Source organism: Amblyomma mixtum, chromosome 3, assembly GCF_055824585.1.
Source record: "Amblyomma mixtum isolate Tamu chromosome 3, ASM5582458v1, whole genome shotgun sequence".
In the NCBI taxonomy this organism is placed as follows: domain Eukaryota; kingdom Metazoa; phylum Arthropoda; class Arachnida; order Ixodida; family Ixodidae; genus Amblyomma; species Amblyomma mixtum.
The window spans coordinates 272,606,651-272,627,523 of NC_143014.1; the positions used below are offsets into that span (position 1 = coordinate 272,606,651).

Genomic DNA, 20,873 nt, shown 5'->3' on the forward strand with positions numbered 1-20,873 from the left:
GAAAAGCACTCAGCACTTAAAGTCACTTTGCACCGTCTTTTGAGGCCCAACAGGGATGATCCCTGTGGATCTCTAGGATTTTACATATATTAGTGTGGGCAGAGAAAAAAAGAAATGTTGCCCAGCCCGCACCACCTAAGGCACAATGGGCTCTAGGAACTTACAGCGACAACTCTGAATTCTACACTGCAGGACTGCCTCCGAATGAAGGTAGAGAAGGGACCCTTCCCCTTGAAACATACTGCCAGGCCTCCCGCAGCTTTGAAGACAGTACAGCCCACTGCCGATCTCCTACTGCACCTTCTATGCTGCCAATACTTGGCATCATATGACTTCCACTGCTTGACTGATTGTACGGAGAACGATTTCCAGGCAGTGATGCCAACACGTGAGCAAAGAAGCAGTGGGATTCCTACTTTGGAATAAGTTTTTACTAGTGCCGCATGAAGCTCATTGCTGGCCAAAATACCGTATTTACACGATTGTAAGTCGACTCGAATGTAAGTCAACCACCCCCCATATCGCATGTCAGGAAAAAAATAAGGGAGTGCCCGTGGACAACACTCTACAACGAAAATGTACCATTCACTAGACTACTCGTCCCCACTAGTGCTGCCGTTGTCATCGCTGCTGAGGTCCCTTTATTGTAAAACTCTCAGTGAAAACATAAAACCTCAAAATAAATGTGAGAGGAAGCCCACACTGAACCAGAGGTAATCGCATGCAAAACCAATTGAAAATAAAAAAAAGGAGGCAAACGTCAGAGAGAAAACTAAGAAAACCAATTTAAAAAAATTGCACCAATTATGGGCGGGTAAAGGTGGTTTGTAGGGCAGAGAGGCCCCAAAAGGATGAATAAACAGAAGGGAAAAAAAACAAGGCTGGATCCAGTGTGCCCAGGAGCTCCAGATGTGCTCGCAGGTGGCCAGGAGGAGGGAAGGTGCGGGGAAGAGGCAAGAAAAGAAGACGAGGGAAAAAAAACAGGAAAAAATGTTCTAACGTCGTTGTCCAGTGAAATACCACGCTTCACAAACAACTGCACCACGACATCACGTGGAACAGCTGAAAATTTTGCTTCGTTGCAGCCGCTGCACCTAAAGTCCCTAGATAAGCAAGGGACTTAAGCCACACTTGCATCACCCATCCCGAAATAGCGAATTTGCGGCCCGACGCGGCTTGTTTCTTTGGCGCAAAGAATGACAGCCATCTTGAATGTAGCCATAAACGAGCACACAACGCTTACTGGACCCGGAGCACTAAAGATTTACAAAGCACGATAGTAAAAACTGGTAAAACGTGGCTGGCAGTCAAGTCAAATGCATCAAACAGAGTCAAAGCGAAACTATGTGTGAGCATGGCGTGAGATCAGCACTTCCATCGCTCACAACACTCCCCGGAAGTGCTGGCATTCCGAGTGGTGGTGCTGCCACGATTAAAACTACAGCCCTTCCATCAACTATGAACACTCCCATGAGCATGGAGTGCACAGTCGAAAGTAAAAAAAAAGAATTCAAGATCCTTTGTTGAATTCCCAACTTTGGATTTTCAAATTTAAAAAAACAGGTTGACTTACAATCGTGTAAACAAAGTATATCGTCAATGATGGAGGTTATGCCTAAAAATAGTGCTGTAGCTGTCAGAGTGCAATATGCAGTTTTGTTTCATTCTTTGTACCCATCACAGATTCCAGGGAAATAAACAGAGGGCAATACTTTCAAAGCAGTGTTCACAAACAATTTTCTCACACCAAATGTATTTTAAACAAGAATAGAAGCTGTGTTACTTCTCAACGACATGATGAACCAATGATTGCAATGGCCAATTACTTCCACAACTATCAGGCATGTACCTCAAACATCTTCTGGTACTTGGTTGGTAGTTTGTCCCATGTAGACCGTAACCGTGACACTGCTCCATGACCCAGGCCACTCAGAATGGCAAACATGGAGTTGAAGTTCTTGCACTCTTTGCATTGCCCTTCAAAAAAAAAAAGAAAAAGGACATAAGAATAAAGTAGCAAATCTCATGCATTCACTATGCATAAATGCTTTCCTCAACCACCCAGTTTGTGTTTAGGCCTAGTAACAAGTTCTGTACAAAAGCATAAATTAGCACCTCTAGGTATGCAAGCATTAATAGCAAATTTTCTTGCTCCTGCACAGCCTGCAAAAAGCTACAGGATATTTGGGATAAAAAAAAAAAAAAAGTAGCCTTATATCCTGAATGTGAAATTCACTTGACAGTCCCCAACCTGAGTTTCTAAAATGCTACAAGAACAGAGCAGCACTTTTAGACCGGACACTCGGCTACTGAACCGCAAAAATAGATGAAAACAAATGGAAAACTTACTTGCCACCTTGACAAACTGCTTCACTGTCTTCATTCTCCGGATGGGGTTGGTCTCTCCACAGATTTCAGAAACGACCCAGAACATCTCACGGTTAACAAGCTGAAATAAGGTATAGAGTAGGTTACCACCAAAAATGTAGTGAATATCAAGAAGGCACAAAAATTGCTGCCATGCCCTAAATGGAAAATACTATAGCAGTCAAGCAAAAATGTGTTCGGAATTTTTCACACAGCAAATCCAAGTAGAATACTGCACCACACGTAACAATAAATAAGCAAGGATACCCTGGTCAATGTGAGACGGTTTAAAAGAAAATTAGTGGCAACAAGAACGTCCTAGCTGCAAGAAAGATGAAAAAAAAATTTCAGTATGTTTGTTATGACCAAGTCGGTTTACATTCATAGGAAGGAAAATAAGAGGAGCTCCTAAATGTACAGAACACCACCAAGGATGATCACACGGATTCACTGAACTTCTTAAAGGCAATTTATTAAAAACAAATTTAACAAGAAATGAGCAGAAGAGAAGACCCACCTCAGCAAACATGGCCAGCATGGGTGCCCCATAGGCAGACTTGACCTCAAAGAGGTCATCAATGTACTCGGTGGGCTCAATCTGGCGAAAGATGCTGAAGTCCTCCAGGGTCAACTGCGTTGCCACCTCCACACTGTTCAACTGCAGGAAGCTCACTTGGCTCTCACGCAGCAGCTCCTGCAAGCAGCAGCAAAGAGGCAACGGTGACTCACAAGCTGAAGAGCACAAGACACAGTCAAGGCTGGATTTAAAGAAGAGATGAGGAGTCAGAGTGAGAAATTTTTAGGGTGAACTCTAAGCTTCGCGAACTCAAAGCTCTGTAAGCTTCGTTCGCACCTCTTCTTTTTTTGATACATAAAGGTCGGGAATGATGACCCTCGAGAAAGTCATTTGTGACGGCACTGCATAATCGGGCATGGCGGGTTTCATCATGTCACGAAAGCCACACTCCTCAACGATAGAGTACGGGTGCATACCGCGCGCAATGAATCGGCCGACCATCTTTGTCATCTGTTGCACTTTCGGCGCTGTCGCCTTCATTTTTGGCGTGGAACATATTACTACTGACGGTTGCTGAACGCTCGGCTGGCGCCTTATTCAGGGTGGTAGCACGTTTGCGCGCCTGACAGTCGTCCTGGTAGGCCCTCTAAAGAAATCGGGGTGCCTTTTCAAGTGCGTTTGTAATGTCGTCATCGTCACCGTTAGTGCCTTCAAACTGGCCTTGCATTTCAAGCAGCGAGCCTCATTGCCCGGGGAAACTTTCAAGAAGCAGCTCCACATTGGATTGCCTTTCGTAGACACACTGGCCACGGTGCCAACTATCGAACCCGTGGTCAAACGGGTTCAATGTCGAACGCCGAGCTAGACAATTACTTTCTGTGCACAGACTTGGCACTGCGTTGTTTGAGTTTCTATAGTTTAGGATCCTCACTTCTTGGCTTCGATTGCGTCTTCTTTTCAGCTGCGTCGATGTCGCGTTGATGGGACTGCTGCGTCCAAAGAATTTAGAATGGCACATAGGTTGACCGCGCCTCTGAGCAGCACTGGCAGCATCGCGCCATCACGTCTCCAAGGGAGCCCATAGCACCGATAGATGGCATTTGGCAGTCGGATTTGTTTTATATTTCGTTTGGGTGGAGTACTTGCCCGATTCGGTCAAAACTAATCGAAAATGTTCATTGCCTGGGGCGACAGTGAACCAAAACTGTGAGCTTTCGCAGGATGGATGGATGAATAGATGGACGGAGCGTCCCCTTTGAAATGGGGTGGTGGCAGGCGCCACCATGCTCGGCTCTTTTCTTTATTTTTTTTAACTGTGCTGTAAATTGTTATTAAAATTCACCATTTTCTTTCAATATATTTTCCTACACTGCTAACTTATGTCACCACTCTGCTTTTGCGCCACCAATCTTCCAATCGTTTTTTGTTAACTTCCATTGTAGTAATGATACCGGTAGCGCATCATGGGCCCTCCAGATGAATGAGCACTCTACCCTGCACGGAGGCTGTGGAGGAACTCATGGGAAAAGCTCAAGGTGCAGGGAAGGGGGTAGTTGCATGGAACAACGTTTTCTGCACCCAATTTTGATAAAATAACTAAGAAAGCCCTTTCAAACCAACCGCGAAGCCACTTTCACTCCACTCGCATTTTGCCGCAGCTTCAGTGGTAGAGCGTTCATTCCTCCGGTGGGCACAGATGGCCCTACAGGTATGATTGCTGCGAAAGCTTGCCGTTTCGGTACGCCGTCAGCGGATATAATGGAGACTTTCGATATTCTGACCAAATCAGGCAAGTACCCCATCCAAACGAAAGTAAAACAAAACTGACCGCCAAATGCCACTTTGGTGCAAAATTGGAGCCTGAACAAGCAAGCGGTCAGGCCGAGAGAATTTCTTTTCGATTTTCTCTGATCGACGCAACAGTTGGTATGATGGCTTGCTTCAATGTTGCCAAGAAAGGTCGCCAATGTTCGAGACGCATGATTCGTCACGTGACTGGGTGAAGTGATAGCGCGGTAGGGCTGAGTGTTTATCTTTGCATCTCTCCTATCAGATAACCTTTTCCCCGCAGCTCTCGAAAAAAAATGGGGGGGGTCAATTCCCTCTGCAGTAATTATGCTATGGAGTTGCGGACTCAACTAGCGATCCGATGAATGCGGCCAAGCGATGCCTGCGTTTTAATACCTGCGGCAACCGAGCTCGCCGATAATGTGACCGCCGGCCAGAATATATAAAGGGTTCACTGAGGTTTCTTGGTTTGGAGCTTAGACAATTGTCTGCTGCTGTGTTCTTCCTTCGGTGCATCTGCCTCGACACAGTTGCAGCAACGCGACTTATGGCAGCAACTACCTCAGTGCGGAGGCTCGAAGACGGCCAGAACGCAGGATCTTCCGCAATAGCATGCCGACGTCGCCTTTCTTTAGTTTGTAGCTGGGTCACACCCTGACCTGACTGCAATTTGCATACTAAGCGACCCCCGACGTTTGAAAGCACAATAAAAAAAAAAGCCATCTATGTGGTAATACTCAAAACCGAAACCACATAAAGCAAGCGGGCAAGCGTCCCAGAAACACTATTCGCACGAGATGAATGCTTCGAAATTTCGAATACCAAAAATTCGGTTCATCGAATGTTGGCACTCCCTAGTACTTGATGATACGAAAGTGCACTAACATTGGAAGCATGAAAGCTAAAAATAGAGAAAGACAAGCAGAATGAGACAGGACATAGCAAATTGCATCAATATAGACAGCTCTTTGCATTCAGTGCCACACATACAACATGCAGAGATTGGAATGCACGCAGGGAAACTGATCCCCCACTCTTTGCCCCCCTCTCCTATGCAAAGAAGTGATAGCAGTAGGCTGCAGAGCATTCTCTCTATGAGAGCCATGCCAAGCCAGACCACGTGACTACACTGGGAACATCAACCCACCAGCCACCCTTGATAACTCTTTCATCTGCCAGCAGGTGAATGAGAAAATTTGCAGCTGTGATATACAATGGTGACACCACTTACACACTGGAGCATCCTGCAGAGCTACCATTGTAAAAGCTAAATCGCCACGTGGCAAGCCCATTCAATCTGCATACCAAATGCAAACATGCTACTGGGGAATTGCAAAGCCACCCCTACCTATACGCTAACAATCATTAATGGAAGAAGAAAATAGCCTCTTTGTATAGAAAGCTACCTTCAGTTAGTTTACATAACTGGTTGTTATAGTTTTATGTGTCACAGAAAGCCTATGGGCAATGAGGCATGCCACAATGGAGGGTCCTGGATTACTTCTTCTACCTGTAGTTTTTCAATGTACCACTGTCCGCAAACTCCACACAAATTCTTGAGCACATTGGACTAGCGTTAGCACATTGAGGCGTTGGCCACTAGGTCCGCGGCCAGGCTCCAGAGTGTACTTGCGGCGGCTGATTATGGTGGGTGCCTTGCAGCCACTTTAGCTTGGCCACGGACCCAGTGGACAATGCTCCATGGCACTAATGTCAGTCAAGCTGCGCGCTCAAGCAATCATGCTAAGTTTGCTGGTGGCAATACACTGAAGTCCCAGAACATGTGCATTTTTACATTTCACCTCCACTGAAATTCAGCTGCAGTGACTGGGGCCAAACCTGTGAACTTGTTCTCACTACCTAAATGCACAGACGCTCATGGCGAGAAAATGTAGTGGTTTCGCGAGTTCGCGTACTCTCCTCAGGTGTTTCAGAGCCCCTTAAATGTAGCTCACCTAGTAATAGTGCACAAGTGCAACTAATGTTTCCTATACTTCACATCTACATATTGTGTGCACGCAACGGGTACAATTTTGGCAAAGCACAGCTCTCATTCATTTCATTCCCCTTATTTCTCAACCATTCCTCCTTATCCTTTGCCACTACAGTTCCCTATGGTGAAAGCATAAAACTAAACAAAACACAACAAAAAAAAAAGTGTAGTGTGCCCAATCCAAGGGAAGTAAGAAACAAAAAAAAAAACAAGGGAAAGATGGAAATTAGCATGTTTGGCTCGGAAGCCTTCCAGTGAGCCTCACCAGGAAAATAACGGTTTATGGCTGATTACAACAAAAAATATAGAAAACTGCCAATACCCAGAGAAACTAAAGTCCGCATGCTTTTGATTAACGAGAAAATACAAGGAAAGAAAAACTCACCGAGGCCATGTCGTCAGGTACAAGAGGGTCCGTGGAGGCATTGTTGCGCAGGTAGTAGCGACTGCTGAGGCCAATCTTCTCGGCCAGATTCTGCATCTGCTCCGGCAGGCGACGCTGCTTGATCAGCCCACCCTCTCCTACAGATACCTCACACAGCGAGTACAGGCTGTGCAAGAAAAAAAAAAAGAAATTGTCAAATGTGTGCGTAGTATGTGCAAGGACAAAGAAGCTGTACCCTTGGCACAGAAGCTACCTTAACCAAAAAGGTTGACACTGGAACGAGGTCTGCTATGAAATTTCCAGCACGAGGGATTCTAAAGATTTCCTTAAGGCTTAAGATGTATTAAGACAACCGGATGTAGTACCATCCTGGTGCCACAATTTAGGGCAAACCAATTTTATCACTGCTTAACCTACATCCTTTTCAATTTGCCTTCTGCTCATGGCACAATAAAATACAGTAAAGAATAAAGGAGCACATAGACAACAATCAGTAACAGTGCGCCAGGCCATCAATGCTGCCTTAAAGGGACACTGAGGAGAAATTGAAGTTGGCTTGTATCGGCAGAATACCAGCTCCTGATTACAAAAACGCCACTCATACTGACAACAAAGCTCTTGTAACGTAGAAAAGAGCAAGAACCAAAATACAGGTATCGCCGCCACAGGCCAAACTCGCAAGTACAAGTGTGATGAGGTCATAGAAAAAAACAGTGTTGCTAGAACCAATGGTTCTAGAAACACTAGAACACGAGAAGCCACAAATCACTGAGGTGCAGCCAATGCATGCGCAAATCTCCTTGACGACGCCAGATGGCGCCACGTGCCCGGCAGCTACGCGCGTGCCTGAAGCATCGGGGCCAATCAGCGCCTGCTCATCCGCAGTAGGCTGGCTCCCGGTATTCCGCTAGCGGTAACAAGGTACACGGCCATGGTACACGATATGCTAAAGCTGTCTATTTGCGAGAACTTCGTTGGCGACTTCGAGAACGATATTCATCGTAACGCTGGCAAAACGCCAGTGCAAACGTAAGCGAAGCGACTGTAGCGACGGCCGCAATAGATGCCTTCAACGTGCGGCTGGCGGTACCTTTCTTTTCGGCTGCTGCTAGGCAGCACTGCTGGCCGCCAGAAATCACGGAGTCTGCGTTACGTCATGTGCATGTCATGTTTCACGTCACTTAGTCCTGTGTCGTCATAGGAGAATCCCAAGTTTGAATCAGAGCGGCGGGAAAACTTTTTCAACTTCGAATCCAAGTTTCTTAGAAATAAATGCATCTTTCGCTGCCGGCCAAGTGGCAACAATGCCATGACATGCCGAACTATCGGATTTTGCTATAAAAAAATATTAATAGTGCTCTCCTCACTGTCCCTTTAAGGAAGAATGAGAGGCAAAAAATGTGAATTTGGCCTAAAAATCCCATTTATGGATTTTGGTTATGCAAGCCGCACAAACTGATAAGGTACGTATATTAAAAGTGCGGTCAAGATCTGCACAGTACAACTATAGAGAATGGAGCTTTTTCAAGTGACACTTGCACATGAAGTGTCACACAGTCCTGACATTTCAAAACTGTTCAGACCTTCTGGCAAGACTGGAGCAGAAACGCATTAAAAACTCAACCAAAAACCACCTTGCAAGCCACAACTGGCAAGGATAATGAAACTAAGGCCGTGGCAGCAAAAAATTGGAGGAGACACTTAAGAACCGCCTTCAATAGCCATATTGGGTTAATTCCCATATTGACCATTTACAGCACGCAGTTCTTCTGTTTGAGACCAGATGGCGCCACATGTGCGCTCAGAACACGGCGCCATTACGGGCCTCGTAAGTTGCCGGCGTGTACGCCTCGACGCAGCAGTGGAAATATCGCGGGTGGCTGCTGAATGTGTTCTTCCTACGATGTGAAAAGGCGCAGGAAATATGTGCTGTGTTGTGGATTGCAAGAATTGCGATAGAGAGTTAAAGGTGCGGGATGCGATCGTTTGAGAGCTTCACAGAACTGAACAGCACAAGGAGGTAATGCCAATCTTCGCGCCCGTTCGTCATGCACCCTCTCCGCATGGGAACGCAACAAACACGTTCGCCAGCACTAGATAACGAATATAGAGAGGATTCGATCTTGGAAAATCTGCGAGGGTAAGTGCACAACACAGCCGCATGAAGAAGCTGTTCCGCCACCAAAACCATCACTTCGTGCTTTCAGCTGCAGTGCACTGTGCTGAGACCCCATTGCTCGTAAGAAGATATGTGGCCATTAGTAAAAGGAGCACCCGAGGCCGAATTAGGAGCGAAAAAAAAAAAAAGACGCCTTACGCTCGAACATACCACTATTGTTTATTATGCACTGCACAGCTGCACGAGCAGACAACGCTTACCATCAGTCCGTATATTACATGTAGTCTTGGTGCTACTGTTCAACTTTGCTCCAAGTAACATGGTTTCTGTGGACCATATTCGGAGTAAAGCATTTGTTTTGCGGCTGCTGTGCCGGGTGATTGTCACTTTTGCTCACGGTCCATGCGAGACAGTCAGTAAAGTGACTCTGCACACTCAAAGTGAAGCTGATTAATTACAACCAACGAGACCTCGAGCATTTCCATGTCCGCATATCGAGCGTGGAGCGTACCACAGTTTTGAATGCGAGGCTGACGTAATTGTGAAATTCATGTAGTATGAACGCGTTGCCATGCACGCATTATAACTATTATATCGCGGAATCCTTCGAAACGATCGTACACCAGCTTGTGAAGGCTGCTTGATGCATGGTACTGCTACCATGATAGTCAACCTTTGTGTGTCTATTTTTGTCGCCTTTCTGTGTTTCAACAAACCAGTAGAAAATATTTTAGGTTTCATAGCACCGTTAACAGGCTGTAAACAAAATGCGTACGATGTGCATGTGAGCATTTTAGAGCAGTGTCTGCATACAGGTACACATAAGACAACGACCTGTGGCCGCAGTAGCATTAAACCTTGCCGTTCTAGACAATATAAAAAAAACATTAAGCAAAGCCTTCAGTGCATGCAAAGACAAGCACTCAGGTGATCCATCCGTAGGCTCGAAGAGGCTGAGAGCTCAGTGGCTCTCCGCGACATGAAGCCCGGTCAAGTTTTCATGCCTGAAGTGATCAATTTAGGGTTCTCACATGTCCTTCGAAGCTTTGGCCAAACCATAGTGTTGTCTTCCCGCTCCTTTACAACCGTATCAGCCAAAACACAGCCTGTTGGAACCGAACCTACAGACGCAACAGCCTTCGTGACGAGGCACGCGCCGAGCTCTCAGGAGGCATGTAATGGTGGCATGATCACGTGACCAAAGATGGCAGCCCCCATGATACGGCGCTGTAAAGAGTCTATATGCAGAAGATCATTCTCTACTTTACATTCACAGACCCCTGGGAACCTTCAATTGTCTTTTTTATGTTTTACTTGTTGCTGCTAGTAGTTACCATGCTCAATTGTTAGGTTTTGATAACAAAGATGTCAGACATTTAAATAGCAGCAACAAGAAAACCAAAATTGTTTCTAAGTGGTGTCACTGAGAAAATGAGGTCATCAAACAACAACCTCCTTTTATCCCATATGAGGGGGTTTCCCGGGTCATCTATGCCACAGAAGGAACAAATTATCGGTACATTCAAAATGATGTTTTCCAATGTGATGTGAACAGCTCCTTTGACCCTCAAGGTACAGTACTGAAATTTTGTTTGTGTTCTAATGGCATAAGGATATATCCGGTTTTGTCAAAACCAGCACAAAGCAGTTCAAAAGCTGACCCTTCAGCCCTGCATCCCCCTTGACAGTCACGCATAAAAAAAAGCTTCTTACCTGCTAGAGTCGGTGATACCAAACTCGCGCAGTGCCAGCATCACTACTTCACGTGCAGTTGTTTCCTGTCAAGAGGGAAACAAGAAACCAAGGAAAACGTTCAAGTTTGCTGCTGCCTTGACTCCAAAGCTCAAGTTCCCAACACTTCAAACCCTCTTGCCAATGGCATAACACATAACTCAGTCTGTTTTCAGCAGCTTCAGATTACCTGAAAAGCAACAGGCGCTGTTGCTATCAGTAAGTATCAAGATGAAATTTTTGACAATGCCTCCTTCCCGCTCTCTATAAATGCTTCTCTGAAAGCTGACAGTGACACCAGTCTAAATGTTAGTGCAACCTTAATGTTCCTTTCCCGCATATCAGACCATTTGTATACCGCTAGTTGTATACCAAAGACCACTTGTTGTATATGCCTTCAGTTTTATACAGAACTGAAGGGCTCAAGCAATGCTCTCTCTCTACGTACTCCTCAACCCCCTTTGAACTCTGTGGAGACTTGCTTTCCACAACAGGCGCAAAAAGCATACACTCTTTTTCATTTATACTTACATATTCAGTCAGCCCTGCGGCATTTTGTCAATACCTAATTGACTGCCCGCATCAGAGAAGGAAATTTATGAGGCTGCATTACTCGGAAGCAAAACTTTGCAGCTAGTCTGGGGGATTTGTTTAACAGTGCTTCAGTTTAAGGTTTATGGTGGTTTAATGCCCCAAAGCTACTGAGGCATGACGGATGCCGTAGTGAAAGGCTCCGGAAATTTCGACCACCTGGGGTTCTTCAACGTGCACTGACATCGCACAGTACATGGGCCTCTACAATTTCGCCTCCATTGAAATTCGACCACTGCGGCCGGGATCGAACCTAAGTCTTTTGGGTCAGCAGGCGAGCGCCATAACCACTGAGCCACAGTGGCAGGCAACAGTGCTTCAGAATCTATACAAACACTCTAAGAAAATAACACAGTATGCCAATACATTTGGTCAACTGTGCAGGCAAAAGGAACTTATGAACATGAATAAAAGCTCATTTATATAAAGAACTAGTACAACAGCAAAGGCTGCTACTCTTCTATCTAAAGGATTTGTCAATAAAATTGCTGATGTAACTTTTATTTAGAATTCATTATTGTCCATTCCAAACCAATGACGCTAACTGTTCACTGTTTTAATTATCGGGCAATGTGAAAAAAAAAAAAAAAAGATTAGAAAAGTGGCTCACGCACCCTGTGAACGAGCAGGTACTTGCAGGTCTGGTCTGCTTTGTACACCTTCAGCACATGCTCGGGAAAGTCACGGCCAGGTGCATCCACTCCTTCGCAGTGTGGGGTCACAATTAGTGAGCTCAAGTCCGGATTGCTGTGACTGTGATACAACTGGCCCCCTCCGCCACCACAACCCCCTGGTGCAATGGCATGGGCTGGAGAGGAGCCACTCCGGCCAACTCTATGGTTGCCACAGCCTGAGCCTACACTCGATCCACTGTGCGTGGAGTAGAGGCTGTCATCAGAGCTGTTCAGTTGAGACTCCCTGGGAACAATGACAACTGACTTCAACATGACAGCAAAATTATCAGTGGTAACATTCTCCAGTGCACCAAGTTGCATCATTATCTCTCTCGAGTGTATTTACACTCACTCAATACAAACCATGAGCAAAGCTTTTCCACTACCTTTGGTGTTAGCCAGTCGTTAAGCCCACAAAAGGTTTAAGTTCTTTTAATAACAGTTGCCAGCCTTGTGTATGCAAATTACTCCATAAAAACTTCAAACTGCTGGCTAAAACAGGTGCTTGACAAGCTGACAACTTGAACGCACAATTGCTGAAGAAAGGCTAAAACAAAAACACATCTGCAAAATAAAAAGTTTCGCCTAAACTAACCAACTCACCCAGCAACAAGTACTTCAAAACTTTCTACCTTTTACAGCATAATATATTACTGTGTGCAGACTGATGAAAAGTACTTTATGGCAGCCTGTACTTCTTGATGTACACCATACTAGAACCTTATACTAGGAGTCATCCTTTATATCACCAAAAATTTATTTGCATGTAGCACCAGTATTTGCACCCAAATCACAAACAGGGACTGAATTTTACAGAAAGTTTTATTATACTGCGTTTGCCATACATACACATCTTGGCTCACCTAACGCTAATGTAAAACCATTAAGTAGAAGACTAGCTAAGGAAAAACAAGCCAAACTACCGAGATAACTGCCTACTAGACCAGTGAAAACCCCTAACAGAAAAGTATGAAACCAGCTACCAGCTAATGTTTTGTCTTGGCAACCCCAGTAGACTAAGCTAGTTCAGCTGATTGCCTGCAGTCACAATCAAACAACAGCACTTTTACATGCCGAATAAAAATACGGCAGACAACAACAAAAATTCCATATGGACCACCAAACAAAATAAGCAGAAAAAGCGATCTCTGTGTGACTCAAAACAAACCAAAGATGTGTGGGAATAGATATTTGAAAGTTGTGGGCCCAAGTAAACAAGTTTTGTAAACTATGGCCTTGAGGGCATATAGTAGTTAATTTATCTTTTAAAATATTGACCAAACATCTTAAAAGGGCTTCAGTTACTGGCTACCAATAGTCAAGGAGCACAGAGGCTACCACAAGGTAACCAGTGCATACTCAATTATTCTGTGCAACACAATACGCACTAAAACTGAACTAATAAATGCTCTGGTAATTTTCTGAAATCTGGGAGTCCATTTATTATTATTATTATTATTATTCATTTGCCATTGTAGCTAAAATATACAAAAATCAAAGCCCCTTTGACCCCTTACGGGCATATGACGACCTCAGCTCGTCACAAGCAATCCGCCACTTTTTCGCTTATGATGAGCTGAGGTAGTCACGGGTGTTCCGCAATGTTCCAAGTGGCTTTTGACGAGGCCAGCTTGTCAAATGGTGCTTTTCAGTTCTAAACATAAACGGCAGCATGGGCTCTGCCATTTGTGCTTTTACTGCATGAGAGTTTGCACACTTGATGGCAGAAGGCGTGCCTTGTGTTTCTCATGCTTTGAAACAAACATGGCATCATTCGTGCGGAGTTCTCATGCGGGAGAGCAATCTCCATCAGATGATAGCGATGCAGGTGATCAATCTCGATCAGATGATAGCGCAAATGATGACGATGTCAGTGTCGTGTTTTATTCTTCAAGTGAAGAAAATAGTGATGGCGTTTTTACTGGCAGCGAGTCTGAAGTGAAAGAAAGCAGCAGTGAGATGATGGCCAGATCCTGTGAATGGTGTCTGATAGACCTCAACAATATCACAGTCAGACCTTGATGGTATGCACTCAAGGGTTCTCCAGGACTGACTGTCTCAGTTAACCCTTGCTGCTGTTACAAGACAATAAGCATCACTGTGACCAAGGTACTGAAAACAAAAGCACTCTCAATGCCCTGCAGAGTGCTGGAACCAGCCCAAAATCTCAAACAGCACAAACTTACACATTGAGTGTCTTGGGAATGAAATTCATCTTTGCCAATGCCTTCTTGAGCTTAGCCCGGTGACCCAGAGTCATGAATCCCTTCTTATCTTCTTTGCAGGCCACATCTCCATTCCCTGTGCACGAACCCGACGATGACACCGAAGCCCCTGTTGCAGGTGCAGGAGAGCCCACTGCCGATGATGGGTGTTGGCCGCCCCAGCCAACGCCAAGTGGCAGGCCGCCGACACCCAGTGGCAGGCCGACCACATCGCTCCACTCGAGGTGTGATGAGAGCCGGAGCCGTGGATCGGGTTGCAGCCGCAGTATCTCCGAGCTCTTGCGGCCACGAGGGCGCATGGCCTTCTCTGGGTTGTTCAACATCTCCTTGAACTCTGGACATTCCAAGAGAGTTGGGTTGTTTGCATTGTTTTAGATGGAAAGAAAGTAGGGGTAAAGAAAACAAGAAAAAAGAATGAGATGCATGATTCTTGCTACTGACAAGCCATTTTATAGTAATAACAGTGACATCAAACAACTTAGTCACAGGAAGATAAGGCACAAAATTTCTGCATCACACCTCCTGTGCACTACACACTGCTGACTAACTGCTACACATAATGCAGGCTGAAGAAAATCACTGTGAAACAAACAGGGTTTAGAATCACGTACATACATGTTATGCATTTACAACAAATCCATACAGCAACTGCACCTACACAAGTCAACCCTATTCACTGCAATGTTCTCACATGAACAAATACCCATTATGCCACCAGTAAGATGTTGCAAATAATGGTCTCATACACAATACGGTGCAGCAGAAAGAAAGGTAGCCCCATGTCCCGCTCTGCTCACCTAGAAGATTTGATCGGACAGTGATGCACAGGTGGGTGGCCTTCCTCAGGATCTCCATGGCCTGATTGTAAGACATTGTGGCGAAGCTCTGGCCATTCACTTCCAGGATCTCATCGCCTCGCTTGAGCCAGCCGTCCTCAGATTTCGAGTTGGCCTTGTCCACTTTGGCCACAAAGATGGCATTGCCAGTCTCATAGCCTCCAAGAATTTGGAAAGGAAGCTCATCATCCCGTGACGACCTCGCTAGCGTCACCACCCGTGTGCGTGCCTTGGTGGCACATGCAATGTTCAGCAAACGCAACTGCGCGTGCATTTTCTGTAAACAGGTTACAAGGAAGCAGGAAATCAGTGATGAAACCAAACAAGAATAAAAAGCAAAAAAATTTGATGGCAACATGGCAAGTTCCACTACAGCAAGTTTTATGTGCTTAGTGGTTGAATGGAGAAAAACAAACAGGCTGTCCAAACAAAACAAGCGACATGGTGACAGGTGTTGCTTTGAAGAGCTTGCTAGAATACTGCTTTGTGCTAAAATTTTTACCCTTAACAAACTGTTTCATTACTTCTGCAATGCTGCTGCTTCAAGTCACAGCCAAGTATCACAATGATGAGAATTAAAAATTTTCACATGCACACATGCAAAATGCTGGGTGCAACCACTGCAGAAATGCACTGCTATCAACAGCCACAGAAGCTCTACTTTACTCTACAGAGGGTATCTTCAACTATTGCCCCATCTTCCAAACTAACCTGGATAGTAAAAGCAAGAAGACAGGCTGTCCAGCAGTCTATGATATGAGGTAACCTTTTTATTTTTTAAGGAATTATATTGCTATGAAAATAAAAATTAATATAATGGTATAGAATGCACTTGTGACCTCACATGAGTACTTCGTAATTTACAGGTAGAAAATGGCACACTTCACTCCAGCTCAAAGCTTATGCATGGGTCTCAACTGATGCTTAGTCCAGATGAAGATTTAACGAAATTAGTTTGAGTCAATCAACTGTCACCCTCAGAAAAATTACCATTTTTTGCAAGCATAATTTTTTACCAGGAATAAGGAATAATTTGTGAGTATATGATGCCAGTCATTAATGTTACGATTAAAGTAACACATTAGGTGCCACAACAACAAAAACCGGAAGTTTTTGCAGCACTTCATAGCAAGCACCTTTATTAATACTACATTAAAGCATTAAGTGATCACCTGTGTACATGTCTTATTAAGTTTTAGTTTTGCGTAAAATTATTCAGTGAAGCCCATAAAAGAAACTGCTTCATAACATTTAGCAACACATTATAACCGCACATCTCTCTTGAAACCCTACTAGGACACTGTGGCACATTCAAATGGTGTTATTAACAAAACAGTTTGCATACACTTCAGCTTGCAGTGCCCTTAGGAATGATGGCTCTGACATGTTTCATAATATCTGCCCAAGAGAAACAGAACAAGCACTCACATTTGCTTCGAGGCATTGCTCGAACTGCTCCAAAAACTCCATCATTTCTGGATCAGTCTCGAAATCAGTGAAGTGATTGTTTACCCAAAGAAGAACAACTCTTGTAACCTTCAAGAAAGAATCAAATATATGCAAACATGAACTATGAGTTCATGCTTTGAAATTTTTTATGAGTCACTTGTAAAAAAACATCTCACGAAATGAAAAAGAAAGCAGGGAAATTCGTTAGCAGAAAATGCACACCATTTGGCAACATTCCTCATCCCAACATCTGGTCATATTGCGAGACATTCCAGCAACTTGTGATTCAGCACTGCCTTTCCTTTCAATACCATTCCAACCTTAAAGGGCAACTGAAGCGGTTTTAGAATTCGATGAGTTTAAGGTGGCCGAATGTGCAAAATGTGCAGGCAAAGCCTGCGAAATCGTTTTGCTCTAGCATTTGAAATGGTGGCGTAATCGCCGATTAAAGTCGTCGTTGGCGTTCAGCTTCTCTGAAGTGCACAGCGAAGGGCAGAGGCCCCGATAATGACGTCACGTATGACGGCACTACGTTTCCAGCGAATGAACGGTCATTCCATGGAAGAAAACCGATGCCATCGAAGGTGAAGCTCACGATGCATTGTTTGGCGCCATCTGACGACGCAAAGCAGCATGCAGGTGTAAGCAGCGGACATCTGAAATTTCGGCAACAATGACGTCACTGCCAAGTTTCCTCGCACTCCTCCAACGTAGTGAGGAGAAGCCTAAACATCATCTTGGTTTTAATCGACGATTATGTCGCCATTTTAAATGCTAGTGCAAAAATACTTTGCATCCTTTATCTAGAAGCTTGATAGATTCGAATTCTTGAATAACCTCGAATTCTCAAAAAACCGTTTCAGCTTCCCTTTAATGCATGACATTCATTGTCATCAAGCCAAACCTAGCAAGTCCAGCTGAGGAACACTATGACTGTGTTTCAGTGACCAGCATGTGGGTGGCAAGGTTTAGCACCAATATTTACAATTACCAAACACTAAACTGCCGGTGGTGTTTCCAAATAAGAAGACTCAAGCCTACCCAAATGGCTGCATGCAGTTGTATTTGAAGAGCACAGATATCAAAATACAATGCTTGCAAACATTTTGTCTACTGTCATAATTTTAAACTATACTAATTGGTCTGGTTCACCTTGTTATGGTGTGTTCACAACGTCAGCTTACTCTCATTTTTCACACTCATGCACTAAACAATCTTAAGACAGCACAGCACACCATGCAGGCAAGATTTTAACTTTCATAGCAAGTTTCAAGCTTGCTATGAACATACAGCCGCCCAGTATACCAAGAAATACTTCACGGCCCATTTTAATCAAGGCCATCTGTCAGTAGCAACAGATTATGCATCTACAGAATTAGAGGAACATTTGAAGTCATGATGAAGAATGTGTCACTCACCTTGTCCCTAAGCTGAGGGTCATTGAACCAAGAGAGAAGCTTGTTGCAGACCACAAGTGAGCTTGGAATGAACGTGCGATATGTGAGTAGGAAGTCCTCTATATAGCCTGGATCAAGTGCATTCTCTTCAAACAACTGTGCCAAAAGTCGATCCGGTGTCCCCTGTACGATACAGCATGAGCATTTATTTACACTTCTGTAGGCACCACACACACTAATGACAGCAAACTTGCCCAGCGCAAGGGAACAGAAAAAAAAAAAAAACAGCAAAGGAACATGGTCCTGCCATCTGCTCTGGCTGCTTCTGTACATATATTCAAGCGCTACAAAACGCCTAGAACTAAAAAGCATTGAACTTTATTCACAGGTTTCACTGCATAAAAACACTCAGCAACAGCACCTAACAACCAGTAAAGCCTTGAGACAAGATACATACAACGTAACCATAACTTTATCTGTTTACAATATTTCCGCTCCGAACAGTAAGTGATCCGAGAGGATCCAAGAAGATGACTTTAAAAAGAACCAAAGATTCCGTTTCCTTCATTTCATCAATGTGTTTACTGCTTTAGAAGCATGCAAGGATGCCACTACCCCATAAGAGGGAAAACCTGCAACGAAGCAGCAGCTACTTGGCATGACAGTAGAGACATACCCTGATAACAATGTGCCCTTCACGACTGCCTGCATCAACAGTTCGATGCTCAGTAACCAAAACAACATGGCCATCTTCCTCAAGCTTGCATGTGTTCTCCTCACTGCGATGGAGAATGCGGCAATAGTCTCCCTGGGCGATGCACACAAACTGGCAGTCATCCACCCGCGTTCGCATGGTGCCCACATGATGCATCTTCTCCATTGTCGGCGTGATGCCAAAGCTAGAAGGACAACAAACATCACACATTACAGTGTAAGGCGTAGCTCATACAAGACCGTATGCTTAAAAGCAGAATCAGTTTCTTTCTACACCCCAGTGAGCAGCCCCCATCATAGCCTGCATTTTGGACAAGAAAAAAAAGAATGACAAGACAATTATGATAGCCGGCAATGTGAAATTTGAGCGCAGCTCTTCACGGCTGGCGGGTGGCATATTACGCTGCTAGCCACCCTCCAGGATATTCACATGGCGTTTCACTCTGCTACTTCGACAACCAGTTACGCCGACCATGATGCAGAAGCCAGGAACGGGTGCCAAAAATCTTCGCTCTAAGACAACCCGTTTTGTACTGACAGGAGTAAAAGTAGTGTATATATACTACTTAAGCTTCAGTTAGACTTTATCGCTGCGCCATTTTCCACCATGACAAGGGAGGAGTTGACTGTTTTTATCTAGAGGAACATCAGTTTAAGAAGATGGCTTAGCCAGGCAGTTTTGTGCACGTTGATGGAAATGACTGAACAGCACTAACATAAGGGACAGAAGAGCACATGTGTGTGTTCTTCTCTTCCACCCAATCTGGAGCCCATGTCACACTGTGGAAACACAACAGTGACATCAACCAAACACGTCTGCCAGCGCGCTGTCAAACTGCCGAACCAACTCATTCCCTAACATCTTGTCACACTGCACCAATGGCAGACAAACAAGACAGGTCGCTGTGGTGTTGTCACGGTATGACAGCTTTTGGGAACCAGAACTAGAAACAAACAGCATTCGTCGACACGGTTTGGCCTGTTCACCGGTGCACTCTGCGGTGATTGGCCGCTTTCATGCCTTTCCCGATTGCACACACCATTTGGAAAAAGTTTCCTTTCGTTGCACTGCTGTCTGCCACAGTACAGCATCTTGCAGGTAGGTGAATGCCAGTGGGCAGGCTACTGTTGTCGACACTGCCGGCTGGCTTGCGGGTGCCGTGCCTCGACCCTGTCCGTGCCTCCGCTGGAGCCACTGTGGAGGAGCACTATCCGGTCCTCGTCCCATTCTAATGTGCAAATTAGCATACACTCCGGACGAGCACAGCTTTCCAAAAACCCAGCTTCTGTGGCGTAGCCCCTGTCTGGCTGTAGCGACGGTTCCGTCTTCTGCGGTTTTAACGGCGCCAGCCAGGCTACTCAAGAGGCTGAGAGCGACAGACAGCAATGACTCTGCGCAGGTGGCCAGCAGATGAGTCTGCGAGGTGCTCATGCAAACATGCCACTGTCGTTTTCGCCCAGGAGAGTCAGCTACTTCGATGTTTGACGTGAGGCAATTCTTGTGGGACGTAACGGAGGCGGTACCATCAGCATGAGCTCAAGGATAGATTAGAAGAAATTGCTACAAAGGTGGGATCAGATTTCCCAGGTGAACACGAGTTATTTGTCCAGGTGTCTTGAAAACAGAGATTAACAAATGAGTAGTGTTGCGCTGTTTCTTTGAAATTCTTTGATGGGGCATGTTTCGCTTGGGCATTTCAGTTTTTACCGCACTCATTTTGGAAGTGAGACAGCGTAATGTGCAGGCGTGTTTTCTGTCATATGCACGCGCCATACAAACTAGAATCGACGGCACAAAACATTAGCATAACTACTGCTGCAGCAGCTGCACACAGCAGTTATTCGTCCCGCATCTTTACTGCCAAATGCATAAGCCGCTCGGCAGCGCAAGGTGTCTCCGGTTTCCCCGGCTGTGCACGGAAAGAGGTGGCGGAGAGCCAAATTGTATTGCCAGTGTGACAAGGAGTTTGCCAACAGCTCTTGCAGAAGTTTCCGATGAGTGTTGCTGGATAAAAGGGATATGTTTCCAATGAGTTCGTGGTGATGTGGTATGACAGGTTCAGCAACGGTACGGAAACATCGTGAAC

At 45.0% G+C, this 20,873-nt stretch overlaps 1 protein-coding gene across 10 annotated transcripts in view; it reads right to left on the minus strand.

Moving 5' to 3' along the window:
* Window positions 1-20,873, minus strand: part of LOC149354866 (rap guanine nucleotide exchange factor 6-like) — a 602,352-nt gene that overhangs the window by 29,050 nt on the left and 552,429 nt on the right. For all 10 annotated transcript variants that reach the window (XM_089583523.1, XM_089583528.1, XM_089583522.1 and 7 more), the window contains 11 exons: window positions 18,749-18,971; window positions 18,094-18,255; window positions 16,655-16,762; window positions 15,188-15,503; window positions 14,352-14,724; window positions 12,106-12,409; window positions 10,883-10,947; window positions 7,051-7,216; window positions 2,885-3,061; window positions 2,350-2,449; window positions 1,850-1,977 (listed from right to left, as the gene is read on the minus strand). In XM_089583523.1, coding sequence (XP_089439649.1) covers window positions 1,850-1,977; window positions 2,350-2,449; window positions 2,885-3,061; window positions 7,051-7,216; window positions 10,883-10,947; window positions 12,106-12,409; window positions 14,352-14,724; window positions 15,188-15,503; window positions 16,655-16,762; window positions 18,094-18,255; window positions 18,749-18,971 — 2,122 coding nt within the window. The remainder of the gene's footprint in view (window positions 1-1,849; window positions 1,978-2,349; window positions 2,450-2,884; window positions 3,062-7,050; window positions 7,217-10,882; window positions 10,948-12,105; window positions 12,410-14,351; window positions 14,725-15,187; window positions 15,504-16,654; window positions 16,763-18,093; window positions 18,256-18,748; window positions 18,972-20,873) is intronic.